The sequence below is a fragment of the Phoxinus phoxinus genome (genome assembly GCF_949152265.1).
Source record: "Phoxinus phoxinus genome assembly, chromosome: 10".
Classification (NCBI taxonomy): Eukaryota; Metazoa; Chordata; class Actinopteri; order Cypriniformes; family Leuciscidae; genus Phoxinus; species Phoxinus phoxinus.
Genome location: NC_136885.1, coordinates 8,123,577 through 8,149,786, shown reverse-complemented (window position 1 = coordinate 8,149,786; position 26,210 = coordinate 8,123,577). Strand labels below are relative to the sequence as shown.

Genomic DNA, 26,210 nt, shown 5'->3' with positions numbered 1-26,210 from the left:
ATATTTTATTAATATAGCCATACATCCTTGCCGCTGTTGCCTTGCCTTCTGGCTTGCTTAGTTGGGGACATTTAATATTCAACAATATTATAGATCTGCCTTAAAGGTGGACGATGATGAAATTGTTTTTTGTATTATTTTCATGTTATCACTGTGAAGCTGCTTTGATACAATCTTTATTGTAAAAAGCGCTATATAAATAAAGGTGACTTGACTTGACTTGACTACATGGTCAATGCATATTGCAGTATATTGAAAAATATAAGCACTAGTTTGCCATTTATGGAAATGTATATGTAGCTATATCGCATTATATTTGCAGTATATTCCCATATATTTTTGTTACGTAAGGGACTTGCAAAGAATCTCAGGGCAATGCACACAGTTTTTTACTGTTGTTAAGGCCAGACTCCGAAGAGTCGAACATTTAATGTGTGGTTCCAACAAATTAATGATGTAAATGACACCCTCACGAGAAAAACGATATCCCTCAAAAAGTACACTAACACGCTGCACTAAAGGACTTACCGTATCACCTCCGTTTATAAAAGCCGATATCTAATCTTGTTTACATGAAATAAGCCTGCTTCCTAGCATGTTTAAGCGTACAGACCTGTTGCTATGACAGCAAGTCCAGGATGAGCTTCAAAGAACCAAAGATTATGCCAAATCATCAACAATCAAATCCAGCTAAATCCAGTTAGCGACCTATGAAGAACGGACCCATGGGGCCCTATTTTAACGATATGAAACGCAAGATTCAAACGCGAAACGCAAGTAACTTTCTGGGCGGATCTAAAATGGGTTGGTCTGAAGTAGTTACATTACTCATAGGTGTGGTTTGGGCAAAATGTGCAATAAACCAATCAGAGCGTCATCTCACATTCAATTTAAGAGAAGGCACGCTTGTTCCATGGCGGATTGCTATTATAACGGCGGATTTGCCAGGCGCACGCAACTTACATGATGGTAAAGGTAATTTTGCAGTCTTCAGAATTTTGTTTCCTGGTTCTTGATGGACAACCTACTTTGTCATATGTCTTTATATACCTATGTGTCTTGCCACTATTGACAGGTTAACAGGTTTGATCCGTCATTACTAAAATTAGCCTGAATAATTTGGGTAAATGTGTAAGCTAGATTTATGCCTATTTTTTCACACCTTCATGGACACCACAATTATTTCCCTTATGTGGTCATATTTTTCCTTGTAACCATGTATGGTTTGCAAAAATGGGAACTGATGCGTTTGTGTAGATGAGAGAAGCAAAATGTCTGCACGTTGTGCACACGCTACAGTATGGCCAAGCATGCGCCCTTAAAATAGCATCTGAATAATGCACCACTGACAAGGTTTTTCCTGGTCTGTGGCGGAATTGTTTTCTGGAACTGCAAAATAGCACCAGGGAACGTTTGCGCCAGAACACGCCTCCTCTTTTCGCTGAACTGCCCCCAGGGAGCGCAAGTTCATTCAATTTATCAAATTGCGTCTGTGGAGGGAAAAGTCCGCTGTGCGTCGGGTGCAAAATAGGAACGATACATGCGTCGGCGTACAAAGTAATTTGCGCTTTGTGCAAGATAGGGCCCATGGACTCTTAGTTTGTATACCTTCAGTCAAAGTTTGTTCTCAGTTTCCCAGGTTACTCATTGCATTGATCCATTATTACTATAATTAGCCTGAATAATTTGGGTAAATGTGTAAGCTAGATTTCTGTTTGTTCGTTGGCCAGAGGAGAACTGGCCCTCTGACTGAGCCTGGTTTCTCCCAAGGTTTTTTTCTCCATTCTGTCACCTGATGGAGTTTTGGTTCCTTGCCACTGTTGCCTTGGCCTTTGGCTTGCTAAGTTTGAGACATTTAATATTCAACAATATTATTGATCTGCCTTACCTAAGGTGGACGATGATGTAATTTTCTTCTAGAAACAACTTTGTTGTATTATTTTCATGTTATCACTGTGAAGCTGCTTTGATACAATCTGTATTGTAAAAAGCTGTCAGCATTTGGGACTGCTGTTTCCTTAGTTCTGCCACTACTGTATGTTACTCACCTGTGGTCTCTCGTTTGTGTAATCATCTTCACCTGCACCTTGTTTCCCCCTGTGCATTTTAGCTCTGTCTTTGTTATCCTAGTAACTAACTAGTCAGTAACTAACTTATAGGAGCATCTTTGCTCAACACCTAGGTGTGATAAATATTACTGAGCTTGGGTGGAAGCCGAGCGAAAAGGAATCACAAGCCGAGTCTGATGGTATAGTTTGGAGCCATCTGGACCGGTTGGGAAGCATTTTTGGCTTCCACGAACTGGGCCAGGGGCCTGGGGACCACAGTCGTACCCGAGGTGGGGCAGCAAGGTAGAGGACAGGGACCCGGCTCGGAAGGCCCGAAGGCGGCCCGAAGCAGGGTCTGAGTGTGGTGCACAACACTTACCTGTCTCCACGAGACGACCAGGAATGCATGAGAAGGCGGATGACCGGGTCCTCGGACCGCACCCAACTGCCGTGCTGGCGAACATGAGGGAGCTCAGGGGTGCAAGGCTTTACATGGTCGCACACCACCAGACTTGCCATCTTGGGTCCCAGGAACAGAGGAATTTGCTCTTTCTTTGAAGTGTGGGTACCGCTTGGTCCGCATTTTTTGGGAGCCAGTGGTAAAACAGACACTCACACATACGAAGACTCCACCAGGCCCTCACCCGGGGGGAGGGAGTGGATCTGTGACTAACTCCAAGAGTATCCTCCTCCATCCCTGAGCGGCCCGCTCAGGAGTGCTTTCGCTTGCCACCTGGCTTGGCAGCGCATGGAGCGGGCTGGGCGTCCCTACTGCGGCCAGCTCCATGCTGAGGCCTGGCTGGAGGCTGCTGCAGAGACCCAGTAGGAGCGGCAGCAGGGGAACGCCCTCGGCGATGAGCAGGTGGAGGAACTGCCACCGGCGGTGGGGTGGGGGCAGCAGCTGGGTGCCGGGGCAGGATGTGCCGGATGGCCTCCGTCTGTGCTTGGGCGGCAGATAACTATTGGGCGCAGTTCTTCTCTGCGACGCCGACCAGTCCAACCTGGGAAATTGGACCAGAAACCGAACCTTGTCTGCATCCGCCATATCAACCAGGCTGAGCCAACGATGGCGCTCCTGAACCACTAAGGTGGACATTGCCAGACCTCGTGCCCCGGAGGGCGAGGTCGGATGCAGTGTGGTGCTCACCTATGAGCGCACGGTCTGGGCTACCCTCGTGCATGTTCATGAGTGACCTGGCCTGATAGACCTGTAGCAGCACCATGGCACTAAGCTATTCAGGCAGTTTCTGGCAGAGAAAGGTGCCATCCACAACCTGATTAGCTCCCTATGCACTTCGGCATGAAAGGCACTGGAGCGGCAAGCTGAGAACCAGTGCAGCCCACCCCGAGATGCCAACCCTCCAACTCCAGAGGCCAGCTCACCCTCCGATGCTGCTATCGACATCCTATCCTCTGGGGGATTCCCAATTGAAACAGCTGATCTGACCAGCACGTCCAACAGGAAATTCCACCGGCTGCGGTGTGATGGAGGAGTGAGGAGACGACAGGGAATGGTTAACGGACATCCATCACTATCCTCCGATCACCCATCCCACACGGCACCCGGGAGTGGGGCATGGTAATGGGGACTCGAGGTTCGCGGACAAATGCGAGTCTCAATCTCAACACCGACAGTATATGACAGTCATATTCCCGCAATGAGAACATGAACCGTCCACAAAAGCTGCTTCAGCGTGCTGTAAGACCAAACACGTGATGCAACAATTGTGACCGTCAGAGAGGAACAGGGAACGACCGCATCCAGAAATGGACGAGCGGAATGACATCTTGAAAAAGATGCAAACGCACCCGTATTGCTCTTTCAGGAAATAAGACCCATCACCAGTGCCGGAGCACACAGGGGAATGACCGCGGCAACACTGAACAGTGAACTGAAACAGTGAAGCACTCACCTTTCCGCCCTCTAACCAGCCATTAACAAGCACAAACATTTATAAATTTGATGCTGTTAAAACAGCAGTTGAAAGCTCAAAGCTCGCGATCACCGCTGCACTCGCGCTGTAGAAACCACCAGCACTGGGAGAGTTTTTCAGAAGAACACCGACACACTCGCTCGTTGTAAACAACAGCACTCTTCAGAGACATCAAGCGATCAGCTCCGAAGCGAAAGACAACTAGTGCGTGCATCCACTTCCGTATTTATCTTCCGGAGTGTGTGATGTAAGTTGCAATTCCATTGGCTTGTTTTCAATAGTACTCGAAGATGTACTGGCTCCCTGGCGTTATCCCATTCATTCGAACAACGACTACGTCGAACGTGAACGACTGAAAGGGAAGTAACTTTTTTGAAAAATGTTGACTTTCCGCAATATTTCAGCAACCAAGAAAATGTAGTTTTATGATTTGTGACTTTGCTAATATAGCAAATATATTATCTCATTATTCATAATAGGTAGAGCATTTTAAATATAATGCTGGAAAATAAAAAGCATAACATGCAAATGTTTTATTAAATTATTTTTTTATTGAATAACAAAAATAAAATGTGGCATTCTCTAGCCTAAGGGCTATACCCTTTGATATAGGCCTACATATGAAAATAATCTAATATTTATTATGCAATTATGGTGCAATCACACATTTTTAAAAGCTTAAATGGGTTTAATCACAATGCAAAAAATAGTCCACCTAGTTCTTCTGGATATTTAATAGGATTGAAGGGAATCACCTCCCCTTTAGTAGCTATTAAATAGTGATTATATGATTTAGTATTCCGAGGAGTAACTTATGAGTAAGGACAGAGCAGCTTCTTTCATTTGATAAGGGATTTATCCTCATTAAAAATGCATCACACACTTTTTCAGGTGACTCAGAGAAGCGTCTGATCAGAATAGACTCCCACCTCTGTGGATTTAACGCATGCGCAGTGCGTCACTGAGTCGTCGGCTGTGAAGAGTGAAGAGCAGCGATCGCGCTCCAGCCCGGTAATGACAGGTATATTCACTTTTATATTTTATGCGCCAAACACTGTTCTATCAAAGCGTATCGAGGTTACTTATACACCTTATATAGCAGATATAATCGTTGTTATGTCTGTCACGAAGGACACATTTGATGGGTAATACTGTGACTGCTGGATGATACTAATATAGTGACCATCAAATGTGTAAAATGCTGTTTTGTGCTGTATTGTTTGATAAGAACGACATGTTTTTTAAAACATTCGTTGGTGCATCGGATATGCCAGCAGCTATTAATATATTTTCAGATCTCTAATGAGGGGACTGTCGGGGACAGAGTGTCTCAGTTGTTCAGGAACATCAGATGACATGAAGAGCTTGGGATGACGTCATCTTTGACGTTTTACTGCTCTTTCATCACAGGAAAACCTACAGCTTGCTTGACACAGATGCTCTCAAACCAAATGCAAAGACATTGACAAATTCGGGTCAATTAATATTATTATTTGTTACTGATAATAATATAATTTAGAATCCAGAATGCATTTTCATTTGAGGTATAGGCTATCGTCCAGAGAGACATGTTACAGTTGTTGTATCAAGAAGACTTGATCATGTGAATTTCCTCCAAGTGGAGAGATATTTATGAAGCCCAAACAGATAGCAAATGTCTGTTTCTGGAAATAAATATCCCCTTTATTTTCTCCATAGGGGAATTTGATTTTAAACAATAACTTATAAATTAATAAAGGCAGACCTACTGTGAGCTACGAGGTTGTTCAGTGTTATTTGCTTTTGCTGAAGGCATCCGCCCACATTATTTCCTTTTTTTATATATTTGTGCTCAACAGCAGAATTCCTTGTTAGAAACTACATTACTCATGATTCTGCAAAGAAATATCCACCAATCAGATAATCAGGACAAGGAAATCAAAATAACACTTCAGCTCCACCCACTTCATTTGAAGCCCTGCGAATGACGTAATTGAGTTGGTATCCCTACGCTCTTGAAGGTCTTAAATATTTGTATGAATTTTTACAATAAATGTCAAATATACAGGTGAAACTCGAAAATGTTTAATATTGTGCAAAAGTTAATTTATTTAAGTAATTCAACTTAAAGGGTAAAACTAATATATTATAGACTCATTGTATGCAAAGTGAGATATTTCAAGCTTACAGCTATGAAAACCTTTTCACAATATTCTAATTTTGAATTTGGGGTTTTCATAAGCTGTAAGCCATAATCATCAAAATTATAACAAATAAAGGCTTGAAATATCTCACTTTGCATGTAATGAGTATATATAATATATTAGCTTCATGGTTTAAGTTGAATTACTGAAATAAATGAACTTTTGTACGATATTCACATTTTTCGAGTTTCACCTGTATTGTTTCTATATTACATAATCAACATCTTTAATTCAATAGTCCTATATCTCTTCATCGGTTTAACCTCAATTTTCATTCACAATGCTTCATGGGTTTGTAGGTCTTTCTTGTGTTTGTCTTTTTGTCTGATTGTCAATTTTTTTTTTGTCTTTGCTACAAATCAAAGTTTGTAATGTTGTGATTTATCTCGTAGCTATTGGTTTGGTTCATGGTTTATAATGCTTAAACCAATATATTTTTTAAAATCCCTATGGAACAAAAATGAATATAAAAAAAAATCAGAACCAACACCACTGCAAAAGTGGACAGTCACTGATGCTCTCTATAACCAAACGGTTTAGCTGATGTTGTTATAAAGTGATGGTATTGACATTTTCCTGACGATGGGTAAATTTGGCTTCATTTTCTGTATCTTTGCATGACATGACTTTAATTACAAATTGACATTGTCAGAAGAGAGCTATGCTGAAGGGCAGCTGAGTCATTTCCCCATGGGTTTCAGCAGGTACACACTGAGTCGTGATTTAATTACAGCGCTCTGCTGGAAGCTAACAGCCTTATTTACCCTTTTGCTCCCATCACGCAAACCATCCTTTAAAAATGCTAATATCTGAACCTCAACAGAAATAACTCACACTGAAAACCATGTGGTGTTTGAACACATCTTGCATGTGACAGAAGATCAGAACTGTTTTTCTGCACACCAGTGTGGCTGTCGTTACAGCATGAAATAAGTTGTGATAGACTTTTCTTCCCGATTGTAACATATATCCAAGTGTAACAGCTACTGGAACAACAAAAAGGACAAAAACAACAACAAAAAGTAGGACAGGACTTGATTTTGTCCGTTAGGAATTGATTGGACGTTTGTGGTTTGCTATTGGTCGATCTCATGTGAGTGTCAGGTTGCCCCACCCATTATTAGTATTATTTGTTTATTAATTAATTTACTAAAACTAGATGGTCTTGTAATTAGAGATGCACCAATCTACTGCCCAGGGTCCGGAATCAGATGATTTTCCGCGAATGTATGGCCCGGACCGGTAATTAGCCGGTCAGTCTTTCCGATTCCGAGCTGGTCTGTTTTGTTGCCAGCGGCACAGGCAATAACGCCAGCTGCGCGTTCTTCTCTCCGGCGCCGAAGTGACACTCACCCGCCTCCTCTCCCTCACTCGGCTCCGGTTAAATAGTGCTTGAATTGCGCATAATTTTACTAATTCCCACAGGTTTGTTGCTTAGGCTACATCAAAAGCGTGGACACTACTGATCTATTGCTACGCTATATAAGTGGAGTGCACATAAGCCGCCTCTCAAGCAGCTTGTGAGTCGCAAGTACCAAAATGAGTGGCTTACTGCACTTTAACGGTCAAATACACACAAAATGTTGTCAAAATGCCTGTCTTGGCGAGTATTCAGTTAAACACAGTCAATTTTGGAACATAATTAGTTGAGAAAGATAACTGAAGTTGGGTATAACAGTATATTGGATCCATGTATAAACTCTTAAAGGAATAGTTCACCCAAAAATGAAAATTATCCCATGATTTACTCACCCTCAAGCATGACTTCTTTCAGACGAACACAATTAGAGTAATATTAAAAAATACCCTGGCTCTTCCAAGCTTTATAATGTGAATGCATGCGTCTGATTTTGAAGCCCAAAAAAGTGCATCCGTCCATCATAAAAGTAGCCTAATCCACACGGCTCCAGGGGGTTAATAAAGGCCTTCTGAAGCGAAGCGACGGGTTTTTGTGAGACAAATATCCATATTTTTAAATCTTTATAAACTAAAACCAAAATGACTAGTATATCCGGCAGACGGCCTACGCCAATCCACTTATGGCAAAAGAGTAACCTCTGAACATGAACGCAGAATAGCAGAGGAAAGAGGAAAACAAAACACTGGTCACGAAACAATAATTTTCTAAAGAAAAATATCGGAGGATTTCGTTATAAAAGAGGAGCTTGAGTTTGTTGCCCAGACCTATTTGTTTGAAACACAAGCTGCATCTAAAGCCTGGAACACACCAAGCCGACGGTCGGCCGTCGCTGAAAGAGGGAACTCTGATTGGCTGTTCAGCTTACTAAACGAGTCAGTGCTTGAGAATAATAGCAAAACAGCGAGCAAAGAAGTCAAAACGGTACAGATAGAAGGCTGTCCAAATGTTACGTCATCTTACCTGAATGTTCCTTGGTGAATATTTCAATATCAACATGAGCGCAGTGGAATAAAAAAAGTGTGTAGCAGGATTGATATTCAAAACAGTAAACACGCATTGCTTTGTTTATGGTTTGTGTATCTCCAGCCTGCAGCGTCGGTTTCCCTTTTTGAATGACGAATATAGACGAATATATCTGGGGAAATAAGACAGTTGTCATATTTACACAGGCGCAGAACGCGCATTCTAGCTGACAGCCGTCTGCAGTTCTCTCGATGTGTTCAAGTGCAGCTTTTTACCCCGACGCGAGGCGACAACAAACTCGGCGTCGGCTTGGTGTGTTCCAGGCTTAAGATGTAGTTGTAGGCTTACACTACATCCTACGTCATATATCGCGTCAGGGGTTACTCTTTTGGCTCAGGTTGACTTGCGTCTGGAAGCTAGTTATTTTAGTTTATAAAGTTTTAAATGTTGAAATTATTTCTTACAAAAACCCATCGTTGCGCTTCAGAAGGCCTTTATTAACCCCCTGGAGCCATTTGGATATATTTTATGATGGATGGATGCATTTTTTTGGACTTCAAAATCAGGAGCGCCATTCACTACCATTATAAAGCTTGGAAGAGCCAGGACATTTTTTAATAAAACTCTGATTTTTTTTTTTTTTTTAAGAAGTAAAAAAGTAAATCAGGAAATAATTTTCATTTTTGGGTGAACTATCCCTTTAAAGTGACCGCAGTCTAATATTCCAATCTAGCAAAAGACAAAGAAAATCACTCTCTGTTCTTGACTTTTGTAACTAATTGTAAACATTACTCTGTATTTTTTTTTTTTTTTTACAATGAAGGCTATCCAGTGTTATTTTACATTTGATTACATTAAATTCTGTAGTATTTCTTACCTGAATGTACGTATATCCACCTGAAAAAACTTAAGCCGTGTTTATTTTATATCTCTTTATTCTATTGCATTTATTTATGCTGTTGGTTGAAATTTGTTAATTAGTTTTTTTTTTGTAAATTAGTACTGTCTTTTTACTTGTTTTTTATGAAAATAATATTTAGCATGAAGAAAGGTAGATTTTTATTAGAAGGCTATGCTGTCAATTATAGTTCTTTGAAAGAAAATGGGAATCGGCAAAAAATGGTATTGGTGAGTCACACCAAAATTGCAATCGGTGCATCTCTACTTGTAATTTGAACGCTGTTTGTTGAGATTGGTTATTTCCTGACTGTTAATTTGAGCACAAAATGCATTTTATAAATGTCCATGTTGCATAACTAAATGACTGTGTTTCATTTGAGTGTGTGTGTGTGTGTGTGCAGATGTGAAGGATGACTTCTTGCTCAGAGATCTGTGGGTCGGATTACGCTGAGCAGAGCCACGGTGCACTCAGCAGCGGTCACCAGGGTTACGGGGTGCGTTCCTACTTGCACCAGTTTTACGAGGAGTGCACCGCTTCAATCTGGGAGCGCGATGAAGATTTTCAGACACAGAGATCGCCTAATCGCTGGAGCTCTGTGCTCTGGAAGGTGAGCTTTTGTGAAGGCTAGCCATGTGCTATTTCTATGCAAAAAAGTTGCAGCTGTAAGCCGTTTTTATGTTTGCATGAATGTAGCCAGACTTCTGACTGTCAGTATAAAATATGGTTTACTTTGCAACTTATTCTGACCATGGACTGACACTTCGGGTCTATCTGACTGAAATGAAAAGCAACCAAGCAGTTTGTTGCTGGGGAAAAAACATATTTAGAAAGAAATTTCAGTTAATGAAACACAGAAGACACATTAGCAGAATGTGTTGCCAATCACAAACCTGGTTCTTCCTCCAATGCTCTCGCTGTATCTATCAAGTGCACCCCGACAGACAGATGTCACCATCAGATAAGGCTGGGCGAAAATAATTTTTTTAACTGTTTTAGCTTTCAACATTTATGAAAACAAGATCATTGAGATTAAACGATTATTGTGCCGCATTCAGTTTTGCAATGATGCTCTCATTTTGTGTTGTGTCCTAAATCCAGCACAGTGAGCACACCCACTTACTTTACAGCAATGCGCTTTCACCTCTTAATAAAAGCCTAAACACACTCTCTGCCAAGCTGTGGCATGTTCAGTGTGGCTCAAATCTAGATTATTTAGTTTTATGTATTTTTATATTATTCAAGTTTAATGAATCCATGATGATGTTTTCAGTGTCAGTGAGTAATTGTGTTTAATAATGCTGATCTCAATATTGACCAAAATAATCATGATTAGCATACCTGCAAACTCAATGCCTTTTGGCGAAATTTACCATTCTGACATTAAAATGGGCTATTCACATGATTTGGCAAATCTGAACTTTTATTTGGGGGGAATATTAATGGTTATTTAGACTTTATTTAGAAATGTTAAGATAGCTTTTTCTTTTCTCCTTACCTCCATAATGATGACTAATAAAGTAGTGCTTATACGCGCAGCACTGCTTTGTGCTTTTTTTTTTTGCCACCTACTATTAGATAGTGAATTTGTCAATCTGCTGTTTTTATTCAAACCAATTATATATAACATACTTATAGCATGTTGATTTATTATGCTAAAATGTGAGGATTATCTTTTTTTTTTTTTTTTTACGTTTGTACCGGTAGTTCTTACAGTCATTTTGCAGTTAAGGATGTCATGTTACCACAAACTACTGTACATGTAGTTCTATTCTAATATAAGAATTTCCAGAAACAATATTTTGATGGTCCCTTTTGAACATTCTGTTGACTATAAGTAACTTTGCAACTACATGTCAACTTACTCTTATTAGAGTATTAGGCCCCATCCACACTACTGCGTTTTCGTTTAGAAACGGAGACCTGTTGCTACGTTTGCACCTCCCGTCCAGTCTACAACGGCAAAAACGAAGACTTAAAACGGAGAAGTTTAGAAACGTTGCCGACCCCGTTTTGCGTTTTGAATCTCCGGAGGGCGTTTTAGTGAAGACGGTCAAAACGGAGGACTTTACAAACAATGACGCAGAGGCTCACGCTCGGCTCTATGATTGGGTGTCATCAGTCATGGCGTATCCTTCCCTGATTCGTCAGACACCCATCACATGACCCGTCCCCGGGAATAAAACATACAAAAACAGCCTGGACTACGTAACGTTAGCGACTGCAACATGGATAACGAATTACAAGTGTTACTGATGTTGATGTCTTTGCTAGCAGCTGTTGTCCAAGTAAATTCTGCATTTTACAATGCTATAACTGCCTACATGCACCTGTTTACACTGGCACGCGCATGCCCAGTGTTGGTGAATGGTCACTTAATCCGCATTTTCAGTCGTTTTAATGTGGACGGAGATCAATTCTAATACGCAGCTAAAACGCTGGTGTGGACGGAGATCGTATTCGTTTTAATTCTCCGTTTCTAAACTAAAACGCAGTAGTGTGGATGAGGCCTTAGTACAGTAGACTGTCTGCTTAATATCTGCTAACTCTGTATTGTGATGGTCCCCCAACAGACATTCTACTGACCAGGGGTGTGAATATTCACTGGTCTCAGGATTCAATTAGATTATTACGATTATCATGTCAACGATCCGATTTGATATCACGATAAGTTGCGTCCTCAATTTTACTGCACATGGCTACATTTTCGTCAATGAATTCAAGCAGTCAGATATATGAACTCTCTTTTTATTTGATCTGCTCTAAGAAAGTGCACTTCTTGAATGTAGCAATCATCAAACAAAACTTAAGTCTGCACATAGCAGACAACAGGAGCATTTAGAACTAATAAACACTAGTAAATACTAAAAGCGCATGAAACTGTCCAGTAGTGTACTTATTATTCAACAATATTATAGATCTGCCTTAAAGGTGCCCTAGAATGTGAAATTGAATTTAACTTGCCATAGTTAAATAACAATAGTTTAGTACATGGACATGACATACAGTGAGTTTCAAACACCATTGTTTTCTCCTTCTTGTTTAAATCTCGTTTTTGAAAAACACCCCTGAAAAACGGGCGAATCTCCACATAACACCTACTGTGATGTAACCGATGGGATCATTAATATGTACGCCTCCAAAATTTGCATAAGCCAAGCCCTTTCAGAGATACGGTGCTACACAGAACTGCGCTGCGCAGGTGAAGCACACGCACACAGACACACGCACGCACGAACGAACGCACGCACATACACACACACACGCACACACGTGACTGTTAAGTTCGTACTGAAAATAATGAATAAACTTACCACTCCGAAACGTCCATTTGCATTCTACAAACAACCGCTTGTTCCTCAAACTCTGCATCGTCGTCTGAAACCGGCTCAAACATATACGGTTGTACACCGAGTCTCTCCATTTGCACGTCGGACCTGTTTGCTGTGACTCTCTGAGCTCTTGTAATGAGCCCGCAGTGAAAGAGCCAATCAGAGCAGAACTCCTCATTACTATTCATGACCCTTCCAAATAAGGTAAAAACAGACCATTTCATTCTAGGGCCAATTTATAGGGTTGGAAATTGACCTGTAAAACCTTTTCTGGACATTTGAAATGGCTTTTTAAGCCACATACCCTCTATGTAGATATCAGGGACAAAATTAAAATATTATTTCAACACATTCTAGGGCACCTTTAAGGTGGACGATGATAAAATTGTTTTTTTGTACTATTTTCATGTTATCACTGTGAAGCTGCTTTGATACAATCTGTATTGTAAAAAGCGCTATATAAATAAAGGTGACTTGACTTGACTTGTACTTAAGTTGCAGTTACGCTCACACACTCGCATGCACACGCTCGCACACACGCACACGCTCAGGCTGTAAATGTTAAAATAGTGGGTGCATTTTTTATTACTTGCTTTTGTGTTTTGCCACCCTCCGCCATTTTACGCTAGTAGCGCAAGAAGCGGGTATGTGATTAATGACGTCAGAGAAATGTCTTTTGGCTATAATCGATTATCATCAATGCAGAATCACCCACGTACGCATCGCGATGCATTGTAGAAACAATTCATTTCAACATCCATACTAAGTAACTTTGAAAGTACATGTCAACTTATTCTAACCCTAACCCTACCAGTCTACTAATACTCTACTCACACTCTAATGAGAGTTAGTTGACATGTAGGTGCAACATTACTTATAGTCAACAGAATGTGTTAAAGGGACCATTAAAATAAAGTGAAACTCAAGATTTGTTTTTAGAAAACAAATCCCCCTCCATCATCTTTTCAGCCGGTCCAAAGCAGCCTCAAGATCATATTAGAACTTCATTTATTGGTCACACTTTATATGAGGTGGCCTTAACTACTATGTACTAACATTAAATACCCACAATACTATGTATTTACTGTGAAACTACAATTACATTATTTATTGCTAATGAGTTTGAGTTATGGTTAAGTTTAGGAGTAAATGGGTTTTGGTTAGGATGAATGGGGTTAGACTTAGGTTTTGAGGTAATGGTTGGGTCATTGTTAGGGGTAAAGTTAACAGTGTAACTACAAATGTTAATTGAATGCAATTCTTTTTACGTACATGTTGGTGCATTGCAGTGGTGGCTGGTGAATAATTTTCTAGGTGGGGCTGTGGCATATCAAACTATTTCTGCCAGCGTTGCAGGTTGCAGTATGATTTATTGCAAAACAGGCAAAGTTCAAGAACATCTCCTTGACCTTGACACCTGGTTATTCATAATTTACCAGTTTCAATTATATTTTGGATACCTCCATGACCGATTTAAACAAATGAAACAGAGGACAACTATGTTTAAGAAAAATCAGTAACACTTTACAATAAGGTTAAACATTAAACTACTTTAGTTAACATGAACTAAGAATGAACAATACTCCTACAGCATGTATTAATGTTAGTTAATGTTAATTTCAACATTAATGCACTGTGAAGTAACATGAACAAACAATGAACAACTGCATTTTCTAACACTAGAAATATTAATAAATGCTGTAACAAATGTATGGCTCATTGTTTGTTCATGTTAATACATTAGCAAATGTTAACAAATGAGGCCTTATTCTGTAAAGTGTTATATAAAAAAAATCAATGTGGTGAAAAAAAGTACATATTCTGATGATTAGATGATTTTCTACCATATCACACAAATAATTTATAATAATACAAATAATGTTGTGTGCATGCAGCCGTCTGCCGGAAGCTAGTTATTTTAGTCAATAAAGTATAAAATATGGATATTTTTCTTACACGAACGTATCGCTTCACTTCAGAAGACCTTTATTAACCCGCCAGAGCCGTTTCAAGCACTTTTATCATGGATGGATGGGCTTTGATGGACTTCCAAAAAAATATACCCATTGACTCAAATTATAAAGCTTGGAAGAGCCAGGAAATGTTTTAATATAACTGATTGTATTAGTCTGAAAGAAGAATGCCATATACACCTAGGATGGCTTCATAAATCATGGGCTAATTAAAATTTTTGGGTGAACTATCCCTTTAAGGCCACCTATTATGAAGTGTGATCCCAGTTTTCTGCTAGTTCTGTCTTTTTATCTGTGCAGTCATCAGACGGTCAGTTTGAGGTTGAATAATAAATGAACCTATGCAGCAGATGCCAGTACTTTCATCCTGTTAAAACCACTGCTGTTGAATATAGTAAGATGTTTGTTCTGTTGCTCTTTGTCAGGTCTGTCTCGCGCTAGGAGCTTTGATTCTGGTAGCGGGGTTATCTGTGCTGCTGGTTGGCTACGCCACGCCGCCTCGACTCGAGGCATTCGGAGAAGATGAGCTGCTCTTCGTGGACGGACGCGCCGTGCGCTTTAACCGGGCACTGGATGCCTGTAAGCTGGCCGGAGCCGTGCTGTTCTGCGTGGGTGGTAGCGGGATGGCGGTGGGGCTACTTCTGGCTGCCTGCTCTCAGGGCAGTTCGAAGGAAGAGCTCCATCTGCAGCAGCGCTTCAAAGAGCGGCTTGCTGAGATCCAGGCCTCCGTTCAGCCCGTCACCCGCGCACCCACCCCGGGGGAGGGTAAGGTGCCTGTGACGCTCTCCAAGGTTCAGAGTGTCCAACCCGGGGCAGAAACCTGACCTCAGCCCTCACCACAGTTAAACGTCAGCAAAACGAGATTCCAATGGTTTCGTGCAAAACAACAGTTCCAGGAACAGTAGAGATAGATAACACTGCACTTTCCGGCGCAAATCATTCGTCTATATCGACCAAGAGTACAGAGAGTATTTGGTGTTTAACGTAAGCGTACCCCTGTAAATCATCATGCCACAAACGTGGTGCTCCTGAATAGACAAACAGCACAAATATACTTGCGTGCTATGCTGATAACAACGGCTAGGAATCAGAACACCTTTAGGCAGCTGTTCCAAAGAGCAACATATTATTCAGAGGCGTCTAAGCATGTGCATATTAATACCGAATAAGTAAGAACGGTTTCTCTATTACCCTCAAATCTTGCAGTGATCCTCGCGGTCTTCGCTACTTCACAGCCTCTCGCTTTAATCACAATTTCCATTGTGATATATGAGATGGAGCTAGTCAGAGTCACTCATAAACAAGCAGAAAGAAGGCTGTGCGTGTTACTGGCTAATTTATCATCGCTGCCTTACTAACACTGTCAACGGAAACTACAATGATTTGTTATTGCTCATTCTAAAACCTTCACGTTGGTTCATTGCCAACACCTAAGGTGCAATTTTTCTCCAAATCTCTCCAAGCGAACGCTTCATGCTCTATTGCTACAGTCAATCAATAGTTAGTTGACAGAACGCAATGCGTTCCAGACAGCTGAAGCCACAATTTCACATCATGCGGCAGAATCTCAATACCACGCATCCGTTCTACTCAAATACATCATTGCTTGCGATATCAAGGGGCGAAAAAAGATTAACGTCAAGATACGCCTGTGGGATTATGTAATATCCTCTCATTGTGTAGCACATCATTCTTGCTTCAGCCTCTGTTTTCTCAAGAGGACATTAAGCGCCGTCTCTGTCTGTTGGTAATTACACTCATTGGAGCGGAGCCCATTAGGACTTTCCATGCGCTTCTGCTAATGTTCTAGAGAAAACGCCACTTTTTCTTTCTGTCTGGTTTTCTTTTGTGTTGCTGTTTGTATTCATGGTAGCGTCACTGCTGTGGCAAAGTTTCATTTCATCGTTTGCGACACTCATTCCTAAAAACACGATTACTTTGTGCAGGTATTTCTTTTATTTTTTTATTGTCATATTATTCACTTTGATTAAACATTGTAAACAACTTTCAAGAAGGTTGATAATAATTAAAAACAATAGCCGCTTCTGTGAGTGTAATCTTTTGTTATTTACTGATTATTATGAATTATCGTTGAGCATATTGCATATGCATTCAGATATTTGAAAATGACAAGGCTTGCTAATGAACACATTAATCACAGGATATTTAACAATCTGATCTCTCAAACAGGCCTAAATCAAGTTGAAATGTAACATTTATAATATAAGCTGCTTCAAGAATTGATACTTCTTGTTTAAAATGACACTGTATGTGAAATTGTGACTTTGCAGAGGTGTGTAGATTACAATGCTGGTTATTATCTCAAACTATCAAAGCTTCTTGTTTGGTTTGTGCCGTCTTCTATTGGAAGGTGAAGGTATCGGAGCTGTTCTTACTCTTGGAACATGTCTTTGCAGCAAACAGAATAAAAATAACTGTTTGTTACCGTCAATGTCTGTTTTTCTTGTTTGCTCTGAATTTGCACATTGAAATGATCACTGAAAAGATACCAATTAATCACTGAACATAAAAAGTTCCCATTATTCATGTAATGCATTCATTACTTGGATAATACTGACTATAGCTTATTGTCATAATAGTATAAAAAGTGTGGTCACGTTAGGTAAGTTTCAACGTAATTCTGCGGGCAAAAAGATCCATCAATTCCAGATTCCATGGTTTCCTATTGAAATTTCTAGATTCTAACATATTTTCCTGTACAAAATAAAAATTAAATTTAAATTATGGGTTTCAAACCTCAGATACAACTTAAACTCGTGTGCAAGCTGGTTGTCACATACTGTATAACAAGTGTCACCTTAGAGTTCCTATCGTTCTTTACGCCAGCAATAGTTTCCATACCTTTTCAAATGATATATTGCTTTCCACCAGCTCCCTCTCAATCTTCCCCTTACTATGCTGCTTTGCTTTCATTATTTAAATTTTCCCATCTTTTTTTTATCCTGTTGAAATCTGGGAGGTTGCCCTTCTTGGAATGCATACCTTTTCTTTGTTAACAAATCCTTAAAGGGTTAGTCCACCCAAATAGGGAAATTCTGTCATCATTTACTCACCCTCGTGTTGTTTGAAACCTGTAAGACTTCCGTTCATCTTCGGAACATAAATGAAGATATTTTTAATAAAATCTGAGCCAGTTCTGTACTCTTCGCTAATCCATATCAATTGAGCGGTTTAGTCCACATTTTCTGAAGAGACTCGATTGCTTTATGAACAGTTAAATTCAGTCAAATTAAATTTAGGCTTTTATCCACATATAAACATTGATCAGCAAACATAAACAGAAGCTCAACCCAACCTGCGTGACGCACAAAAACAAATCTCATTGGTTATGAGAAAAAACTGTCATTCACCCTCAATATGTTCCAAACCCTTATGAATTTATTCTGCTGAACACAAAAGAAGATATTTTGAAGAATGTCGGTAACCATATCTATGGAAGTCAAATGGGTCCATCAACTGATACCCATATTCTTCTAAATATAATCTTAAAGGATTAGTTCACTTTTAAAAATGAAAATTCTGTCATCATACTCACCCTTAAGTTGTTTCAAACCTGTATGAATTTCTTTCCTCTGCTGAACACAAAGGAAGATATTTAGAAGAATGTCAGTAACCAGACAGTTTCTGGTTCCCATTGACTTCCATAGTATATTTTTTTCCTACTATGGAAGTCAATGGAAACCAGAAACTGATTTTGCTCATCTCAAACAAGCCTATTGAATCATTGGCTGCATCCGAAAACTGATACATGCTCCCTTCGGGGAACGCAAGGTGGGAATGCATCAAGGCACGTCCGAATGCAATGTTATTTCACTTCCTGTCTCCTGAAATACCTTCATCTGATCGATTTTTAAGGCAGCATAGATGTATCCATCGCTGCCTTTGATATCCCACAATCCTGTGCTTTCAATTATGTGAAAGTTGAGCCAGAAAAATAAAGATGGTGTCTGAAAGTTGCGGCTAGTGGTCAGTTTGTGTAAAAATTTACTTTTTTGATAAACTTAAGTAATTTCTAGCGAGATATTACTATTGTAGTCATTAAATATTCAATTATTTTTCACCGAAGATTGCTCGATTTTGCTGTAAATCATTAAACTGTTACGCTGCCTCAAAAGTCTGTCCGAAATCCATTTAGTGAGGTACCTGCCTGCTGCCTGCAAACGCTCCCTGCAAAGTCACTGCACCAGACAGCAACATAGTGTCGGGCCCAGATCCGGCCCACATCTGGTACATGTGGATTCCCAGCCCGATCTCATCCCAAGGCGTCATATACTGACGCTTTTGACATATCGTCTACATCCAACGCACATGGCACCCTTTAGCGTCAATATGAGACACAGATAGATATGGGCCAGAAGGCGCCCCCTAGCGGTCTAACCCTAACCCTACCCTACCTAAACCCAACCATAACCGAACAAAGCTCTGTGCGTGTCATATTGACGCTAAAGGGTGCCATGTGCGTTGGATGTAGACGAAATGTCAAACGTGTCAGTATATGACGCCCTAGGATGAGAATGCGTTGCAGCCCCACACGGCCCAGATGTGGGCCAGATCTGGGCCGACACTTTGTTGCTCTCTGGGACCTGATAGGGCAGCGAGGCAACAAGTCAGCTGTCTAAGTTTTCGGACGCAGCCATTGACTCACCCTATTCGTTCAAAAACGGCGAGTCATTAAATAAGGAAACATCGCTTTGTGTTGTTGAGCGAATTTTTTATATAAAATTCTCTATTTAGCAATGTTGTGGTCAATTCATATAATCAACTTATTGTTTATTTGTAAACACTGGCTGTCAGTGAAGGCAGTTTCCGGGAGGCTTGAATGCTGCTGGCCTGCTCTTCAGAGCGCTGTGGTGGCTGTGACAAGGAAAGTCAAAGAGTTGGAGGTGCAATCTCGCAGAATTATTATGAACAAGTTGTCGGACACATGCTGAGAATTGATTGAGAAATGAGAAATTATGCCACGGGCCAATTTTAAACAACTAAAATATTGCAAAAGGGCACTTATCTAGCAACAGTCAGACTCAGAGGCCAAAATGCCAGCTGCTTGAGCACGACTCCCTCCCTTAACGATTTAAGTAAACGAAACAAAATATAAATATAAAAAATATATATAAATATATATATATAAAAATATAAGCAGGTATCGTATCAATTTCAGTATCAGCAGCGAGTGATCCTCACAATATGGCGCAACTATCCCAGCAAGTGGCATGACGTATCTTTACATGCTCTATTCTGAGGAACAAAGTCATGGATTGTGAGATATAAAGTCGCAATTATTAGTTTATACCCTGCAATTGTGAGATAACAAGTCATTTTTATCAGTATTATTTTTATTCCGTGGTAGAAACAAGCTTCCATAGTATGAAATATGTTATATTGAGTGATGTCTCGCTGTTTACCGGTGTGTGAGTGAGTCAGTGGGCTAGAAATAGATGTTAATTTCAGTGAGTCATGCTAAAGATCTGCTGCTGTCTCTCAGATGACGAGACTCACTGTTCTCCTAAGCAGCATAAATGCAGCAACATCTACAATAATTCTTGTCAGCTGTATGTGTGTATCTGTGGAATGTATCGCATATGTTGAGATGATTGTTATGATTTAGCCTTGGTCAACAAAGAAGTCAATATAATCCACCAAAGCAGTTAATTTAACACTAATGGAGATGTCTATTATTGGGTGACGTTATTCATCTTTTTTAGACTGCAGAAACCTCTCTATTACCCTGGTTTTTTTTAAATACATAGCATATTTAACATAATTTGAATATTCATAAGGGGTATTTTTATGTCAAATTAAAGGAAAAGTTCACCTAATAAAAGAAACAGATTTTTTTTTCTTTCTATAGTGAAACAAATTTTGGAGATATTTCTTGCTGTTAGTCGATATGAGGCTTTGTGTGAGGAACAGACTCAAATTAAAATAAATTTCAGTCCATTATAAATCATTAAATGACTTCAGTTCAGAAGACTTGGAATATGTGCAAGATGTATGAGCGACTTTTATGGTATAAGACATATTCACTTTCCATTCTTGTATGTAAAATAGCAGCCTGGATATTACCCCCAAAATAATAATAATGTTGGTTTGGAATTTTTCTCATAATTTTAAATCAAAATACTTCAAAAACTTCCCCTCCCTCTTGCAGCAACATCTCTTCACTGATGATGTGTTTACTGGCGTGAGGGCGGGGCAACCTGTCACTCGCATGAGATCGACCAATAGCAAACCACAACCATCCAGTCAACTTCGCATGGACAAAATCAAGTGACATGTTTTAGCCATTAACCATCAATGTAATAAACTGTGTACACACACACACACACACACACACACACACACACACACACAGTTCAAACCGATGAAAGAAGACACACTGAATGAATGGGATATCTAGACAGATTTGTAAAAGTAGTCACCTGTATTTAGATATGTATTTTAGTATACATATAGCTTATAGTTCAGGACTGATGTTAATCAACGCAGTTAAACCGGTTAGAATGATAGTATAATAATCATAATGACGACAAATAACTTGACATCATATGTCATAAACAATGGAGGAGATGCTGAAACATGAAGCATGAAACATAAATCTGTATATTTAGCTTTGTTTTACAAAACAAATGTCTAAAATAAATATATTTAGCAAACATTACAACTAGCTTAGATACTGTATTAGCAGAGGAAAGATGTATATGGAGAATATATGTTTTTAAGTTAGCTGTTATTAAATCAATTCACATTAATGAAATCTCAATACAATATTAACAATATAATATGAATAAATTAGTAGTAATCAAAGCATTAATCATTACTCTAAAAGGAATAGTTCACAATTATCATTCTGTCATCATTTACTCGCCAGCCACTTCAAACCTGTATGACTTTGAAAATGAAACACTCAGGAGATAGAACACAAAAATGAAGATATTTTGAAGAATGTGCTGATCTCACTTTTCCAACAATGTGACTGAGATATTTAAGCAATTATTCTTTGATTATCTTATATATTAATAATAATAATAATTTGTTACATTTATATAGCGCTTTTTCTGAGACCTCAAAGCGCTTTACATAGAAGGGGGAATCTCCTCAACCACCACCAATGTGCAGCATCCACTTGGATGATGCGACGGCAGCCATAGTGCGCCAGAACGCCCACCACACACCAGCTTACTGGTGGAGAGGAGACAGAGATGAAGCCAATCAGTATATGAGGATGATCAGGAGGCCATGATGGACAGAGGCCACTGGGCAAATTTTGGCAAGGATGCTGGGGTTACACCCCTTCAAAGGACATCCTGGGATTTTTAATGACCACAGAGAGTCAGGACCTCGGTTTAACGTCTCATCCAAAGGACGGCGCTCTTTGGCAGTATAGTGTCCCCGTCACTACACCGGGGCGTTAGGACCCACACAGGCAACAGGGTGAGCGCCCCCTGCTGGCCTCACTAACACCTCTACCAGCAGCAACCTGGGTTTTCCCAGGAGTCTCCCATCCAGGTACTAACCAGGCTCAGCCCTGCTTAGCTTCAGTGGGCAACCGGTCTTGGGCTACAGGGTGATATGGCTGCTGGCAATCAAATCTTCATTTTAATAATCTTACTCTCAATATAAAAGGAGATTTTTTAGTAAAAAAATAATATATATTTTTTTTTTTACAAAAAAAACCTTTTATATTCTGCATAAAAGTCAGGTTTGGAATGGCATGAGGGTGAGTAGATGATAACAGAATGATAATTTCTCTGTGAACTACTACTTTAAGTTGTCTCGCCCTCTTGTTCAGTGTTTGCCAACCCTTCTTCACTGGGATCTGGATTCTCTTCGGTCTTTTCTTCTGGATCTCCCTCAATCTCTGTTTTCTCCTGGTTTTCCTCTTCTACTCCTTCCACTTGTTTCTCTTCTTCATCCTCTCTATCAGCCTCTCCGTCCTTCTTCTCTTCACTGGTTTCATTCGCCTCTGGTTCTGATGTCAGTCCCTTATCCTTTATCTCTCCATCCTCTTCATTTTCATCCTCTTCTTTCTCTTCTTCCTCTTCCTTTTCTTTTTTTTCATCCTCTTCTTTCTCTTCTTCCTCTTCCTTTTCTTTTTTTTCATCCTCTTCTTTCTCTTCTTCCTTTTCCTTTTCTTTTGTTTCATCATCTTCTTTCGCCTCTTCCTCTTCTTTTTTTTCATCCTCTTCTTTCGCCTCCTCTCCGTCGCATGGTGATTCTTCTGTGTTTTGGGCTGGTTCACTCTGTGTTTTGTATGAGTCGTCTACTTCTGTGTTCTGGGCTGGTTCACTCGGTGTTTTGGATGAGTCGTCTACTTCTGTGTTCTGGGCTGGTTCACTCGGTGTTTTGGATGAGTCGTCTATTTCTGGACTGGCCTCTGTTGCCTCCTTAATTAAACAACATTATAAATGAGTGTGTGTGTGTGTGTAGCCTGGTAATCCCCTACATTATGGAGACAAAATGTCCTCACAAAGATGGCAATATCCAAAATCCTTTTTGGTCCTTATGAGGAAAACAGTTTATAAATCATACTGTTTTTTTAAAATGTAAAATGCAGAACATTTTGTGTGATTGGTAGGTTTAGGGGTTGGGTTAGTGTAAGGGGATATAATACAGTATACATTTTGTACAGAATAAAAATCATTATGTCTATGGAATGTACCCATAAAACATGAAAACACAACGTGTGTGTGTGTGTGTGTGTGTGTGTGTGTGCGCATGCGTGTGTGTGTATGTATTCGTTGCTACAGAATGGGGACATTTGTCCCCCCAAGGATAGTAAATTTTGACCTTATGGAGACATTTTTTTTCATATTAAACTAAATGCACCAAAGTGTTTTAAAAATCTAAAAATGAAGAATATTTTCTGTAATGGGTAGGTTTAGGGGTAGGGTTATGTATATATATATATATATATATATATATATATATATATATATATATATATATATATATATATATATATATATATATATATATATATATTCTTGCAAAGGCTGAAAAGCTTTCTGAGTAACTCTGTTATGAAATGAAGCATATGTGTGCATATTGGGTTTATGCCAGTCTAGTAAGAGTGTTAGAGATCATGATGAGGTTAGAGCATCTCACCTGCTTGACTGGTGAAGACTTGTCATTCTCTGCACTTCTGTCCTCTCCATCTTCTGCACAAACACACACATAACAGATAAAACACCAGCGCCATCCATTGGTCAGGATTAAAACTACAAAGTAATTGCAGCAGGTTAATAGTTACTACTACTTTGCACATTAACACACATCTGATCATGTATCTAAATCCTAACAGGTAACACTTTACAATAAGGTTTCATTTATTAACATTAGTTAACTTGAACTAACTAAGAAAGAACAATTATTCTACAGCATTTATTAATCTTATAGTTAATGTTAATATCAATATTTACTAATACATTATTCAAATCAAAAGTTGTATTTGTTAACATTTGTTAATGCACTGTGAACCAACATTAACAAGTTTATGAATAGTTATATTTTTTATTAATTAATGTTAACAATGATGGATCAATACTGTAACAAATGTATTGCTCATTGTTAGTTCATTTTAGTTAACACATTAACCAATGTTAACAAATAACACCTTATTGTAAAGTGATATCTCCTAATTTGATGCTTCTATATAAACTTAAAAAAAAGATGGAAAATGGCTTTCAAGTTTTAATATTTTTAACTGTATCAATAAAATTAGCAAATGGCCAAAAAAAAAAAAAAAGAAATTCATATATAGGCCTATACTGTAATATTCAAAATTTGTGATTATATTGGTGAAATCAACGGTGACCAATATGATCAACATTACAGATTAAAATGTACTCAGATATGGTAGATTTAGCCTCAGAACTGCAACAAGCATGTACAGAAATAGTCCTATGTCCCACTCTTATTAAAATCTCTCATTAATTAATTATAGAGTCGATTTTAAAATGACCATTAGCTTTCAATGGTTCGGTGTAATTATTTTTGCAAGATTTACAGTCATACCATTGTACTCTCTAGTAAACAAGAAAATTACACGAGTGTTTTAAATACTTAATGAGCAATAAATCCAAACATTGTGTGAAATCAATATACTCTAAATAATTAAACAGCAGAATTAATGCACCTCATATAAGTTCACGCTTTCCCCAATAGCGGCTATAAAAATATTGCTGTGCAGATGATAGCATTTCACCCAGGCATTTAATGCGTTTCAAATGCAAAACTGATTGAAGTTTAGCAGCAGAGATGAGCCGCTGTAGCAATAATGGGCTTCTTTGAATATTTTATGGAAATCGCTCACATTTATTAACTGTAGTCCAAAACCCAGACTGTAAGCAGGACCGCTAATGTAACAATAAACAGTTAAATGTGATTGAGAGAAGGGCTCGTCTCATAAAAATGCTAAATCAAATTAAATAACATTTTAAAACCTGCCTTCATTAAAGGCTGTTGGATGGGGGATGGGGGGAGGGGGTATAATGCCTGACTCGAATGACGCAAGTTTTGCCGCCTGTTTTTAAGCCTTCATTTCCAACACAACTAGTGTTAGTTAGTAGGTTTTATTTCTCTGCATATTAAATTAGTCTTCAGTCTTGCTTTCTGTCATCTGTGCATGAGAATCACTGTATGTCACTGTGTATAGTGTAAAGACAGCTATAAACTGTCCAAGAAATACAAAGACTAATCACAATTATGTAAATATAACGTTGACATGAGGAGACAGTCAAACTTAAATATTACGGCAACATACACCAGTAGGGTATCAACATACATTCGCCATTGATTAATCCAAAATCACATACATTACATTAAACATTAAAGGGTTAGTTCACCCAAAAACATAATTTACTCACTCTCAAGTTGTCTTCTGCTGAACACAAAATAATATATTTTAAAGAATGTTGGTAATAAAACAATTGACGGTAGCCACTGACTTCCATAGTAGAAAAAAAAAAATCTTTAAGTTAATGGCTAACGTCAACTGTCTGGTTACCAACATTATTCAAAATATCTTCTTTTGTGTTCAACAGAAGAAAGAAACTTGTACAGGTTTGGAACTATCCGTTTAATAACTGCAAACATTTTTTGTATTACAAGTTTTCTGAAATGTTTTGTTTAAATATGCAAATGAGGCAGTATTTAATTAATTCCCAAAATAGAAATCTCAACACTGGAGGAAGCTATAGGTTCAAAATTCTTGTTTTATTTTGCTGATATGTTAGGGTTAAAGGTTTTTACACAGGGGATTTGAGATATCTCTTTTTATAAAAAAAATAAAAAATAAACAAATGCAAATCAGGCAAATGCTCAATGAATTGATTTGGTGTAAGTGCTGCTAAAGTGGATATTTCCGACTTTAAATATGTATTGTAATTGAAATCTACAGATGGAAATAGATAAGTGCAATAAAATATACACTTAAAATG

At 39.0% G+C, this 26,210-nt stretch overlaps 2 protein-coding genes across 2 annotated transcripts in view; one reads left to right on the top strand and one right to left on the bottom strand.

Annotated features, from left to right (window-relative positions):
• The first annotated feature begins 915 nt into the window (after nucleotides 1-915).
• Nucleotides 916-17,202, top strand: nrsn1 (neurensin 1). The gene is made up of 4 exons (XM_079625274.1): nucleotides 916-969; nucleotides 4,874-5,003; nucleotides 9,850-10,056; nucleotides 15,177-17,202. Exons 3-4 carry the CDS (start codon nucleotides 9,859-9,861, stop codon nucleotides 15,573-15,575), a joined length of 597 nt encoding a protein of 198 aa, XP_079481400.1. The 5' UTR covers nucleotides 916-969; nucleotides 4,874-5,003; nucleotides 9,850-9,858; the 3' UTR covers nucleotides 15,576-17,202.
• A 5,262-nt stretch (nucleotides 17,203-22,464) lies between these two features.
• Nucleotides 22,465-26,210, bottom strand: part of LOC307005547 (uncharacterized protein) — a 34,601-nt gene continuing 30,855 nt past the window's right edge. The window contains exons 8-9 of the mRNA XM_079625797.1: nucleotides 23,878-23,930; nucleotides 22,465-23,156 (exon numbers count right to left, since the gene is read on the bottom strand). Coding sequence (XP_079481923.1) covers nucleotides 22,536-23,156; nucleotides 23,878-23,930 — 674 coding nt within the window. The 3' untranslated portion in view covers nucleotides 22,465-22,535. The remainder of the gene's footprint in view (nucleotides 23,157-23,877; nucleotides 23,931-26,210) is intronic.

Bases quoted from the DNA above. Each gene is read 5' to 3' on its own strand.
- nrsn1 (XM_079625274.1), top strand. From the start codon at position 9,859: ATGACTTCTTGCTCAGAGATCTGTGGGTCGGATTACGCTGAGCAGAGC. The intron at 10,057-15,176 runs GTGAGCTTTTGT...GCTCTTTGTCAG, and splicing joins GGAGCTCTGTGCTCTGGAAG to GTCTGTCTCGCGCTAGGAGC.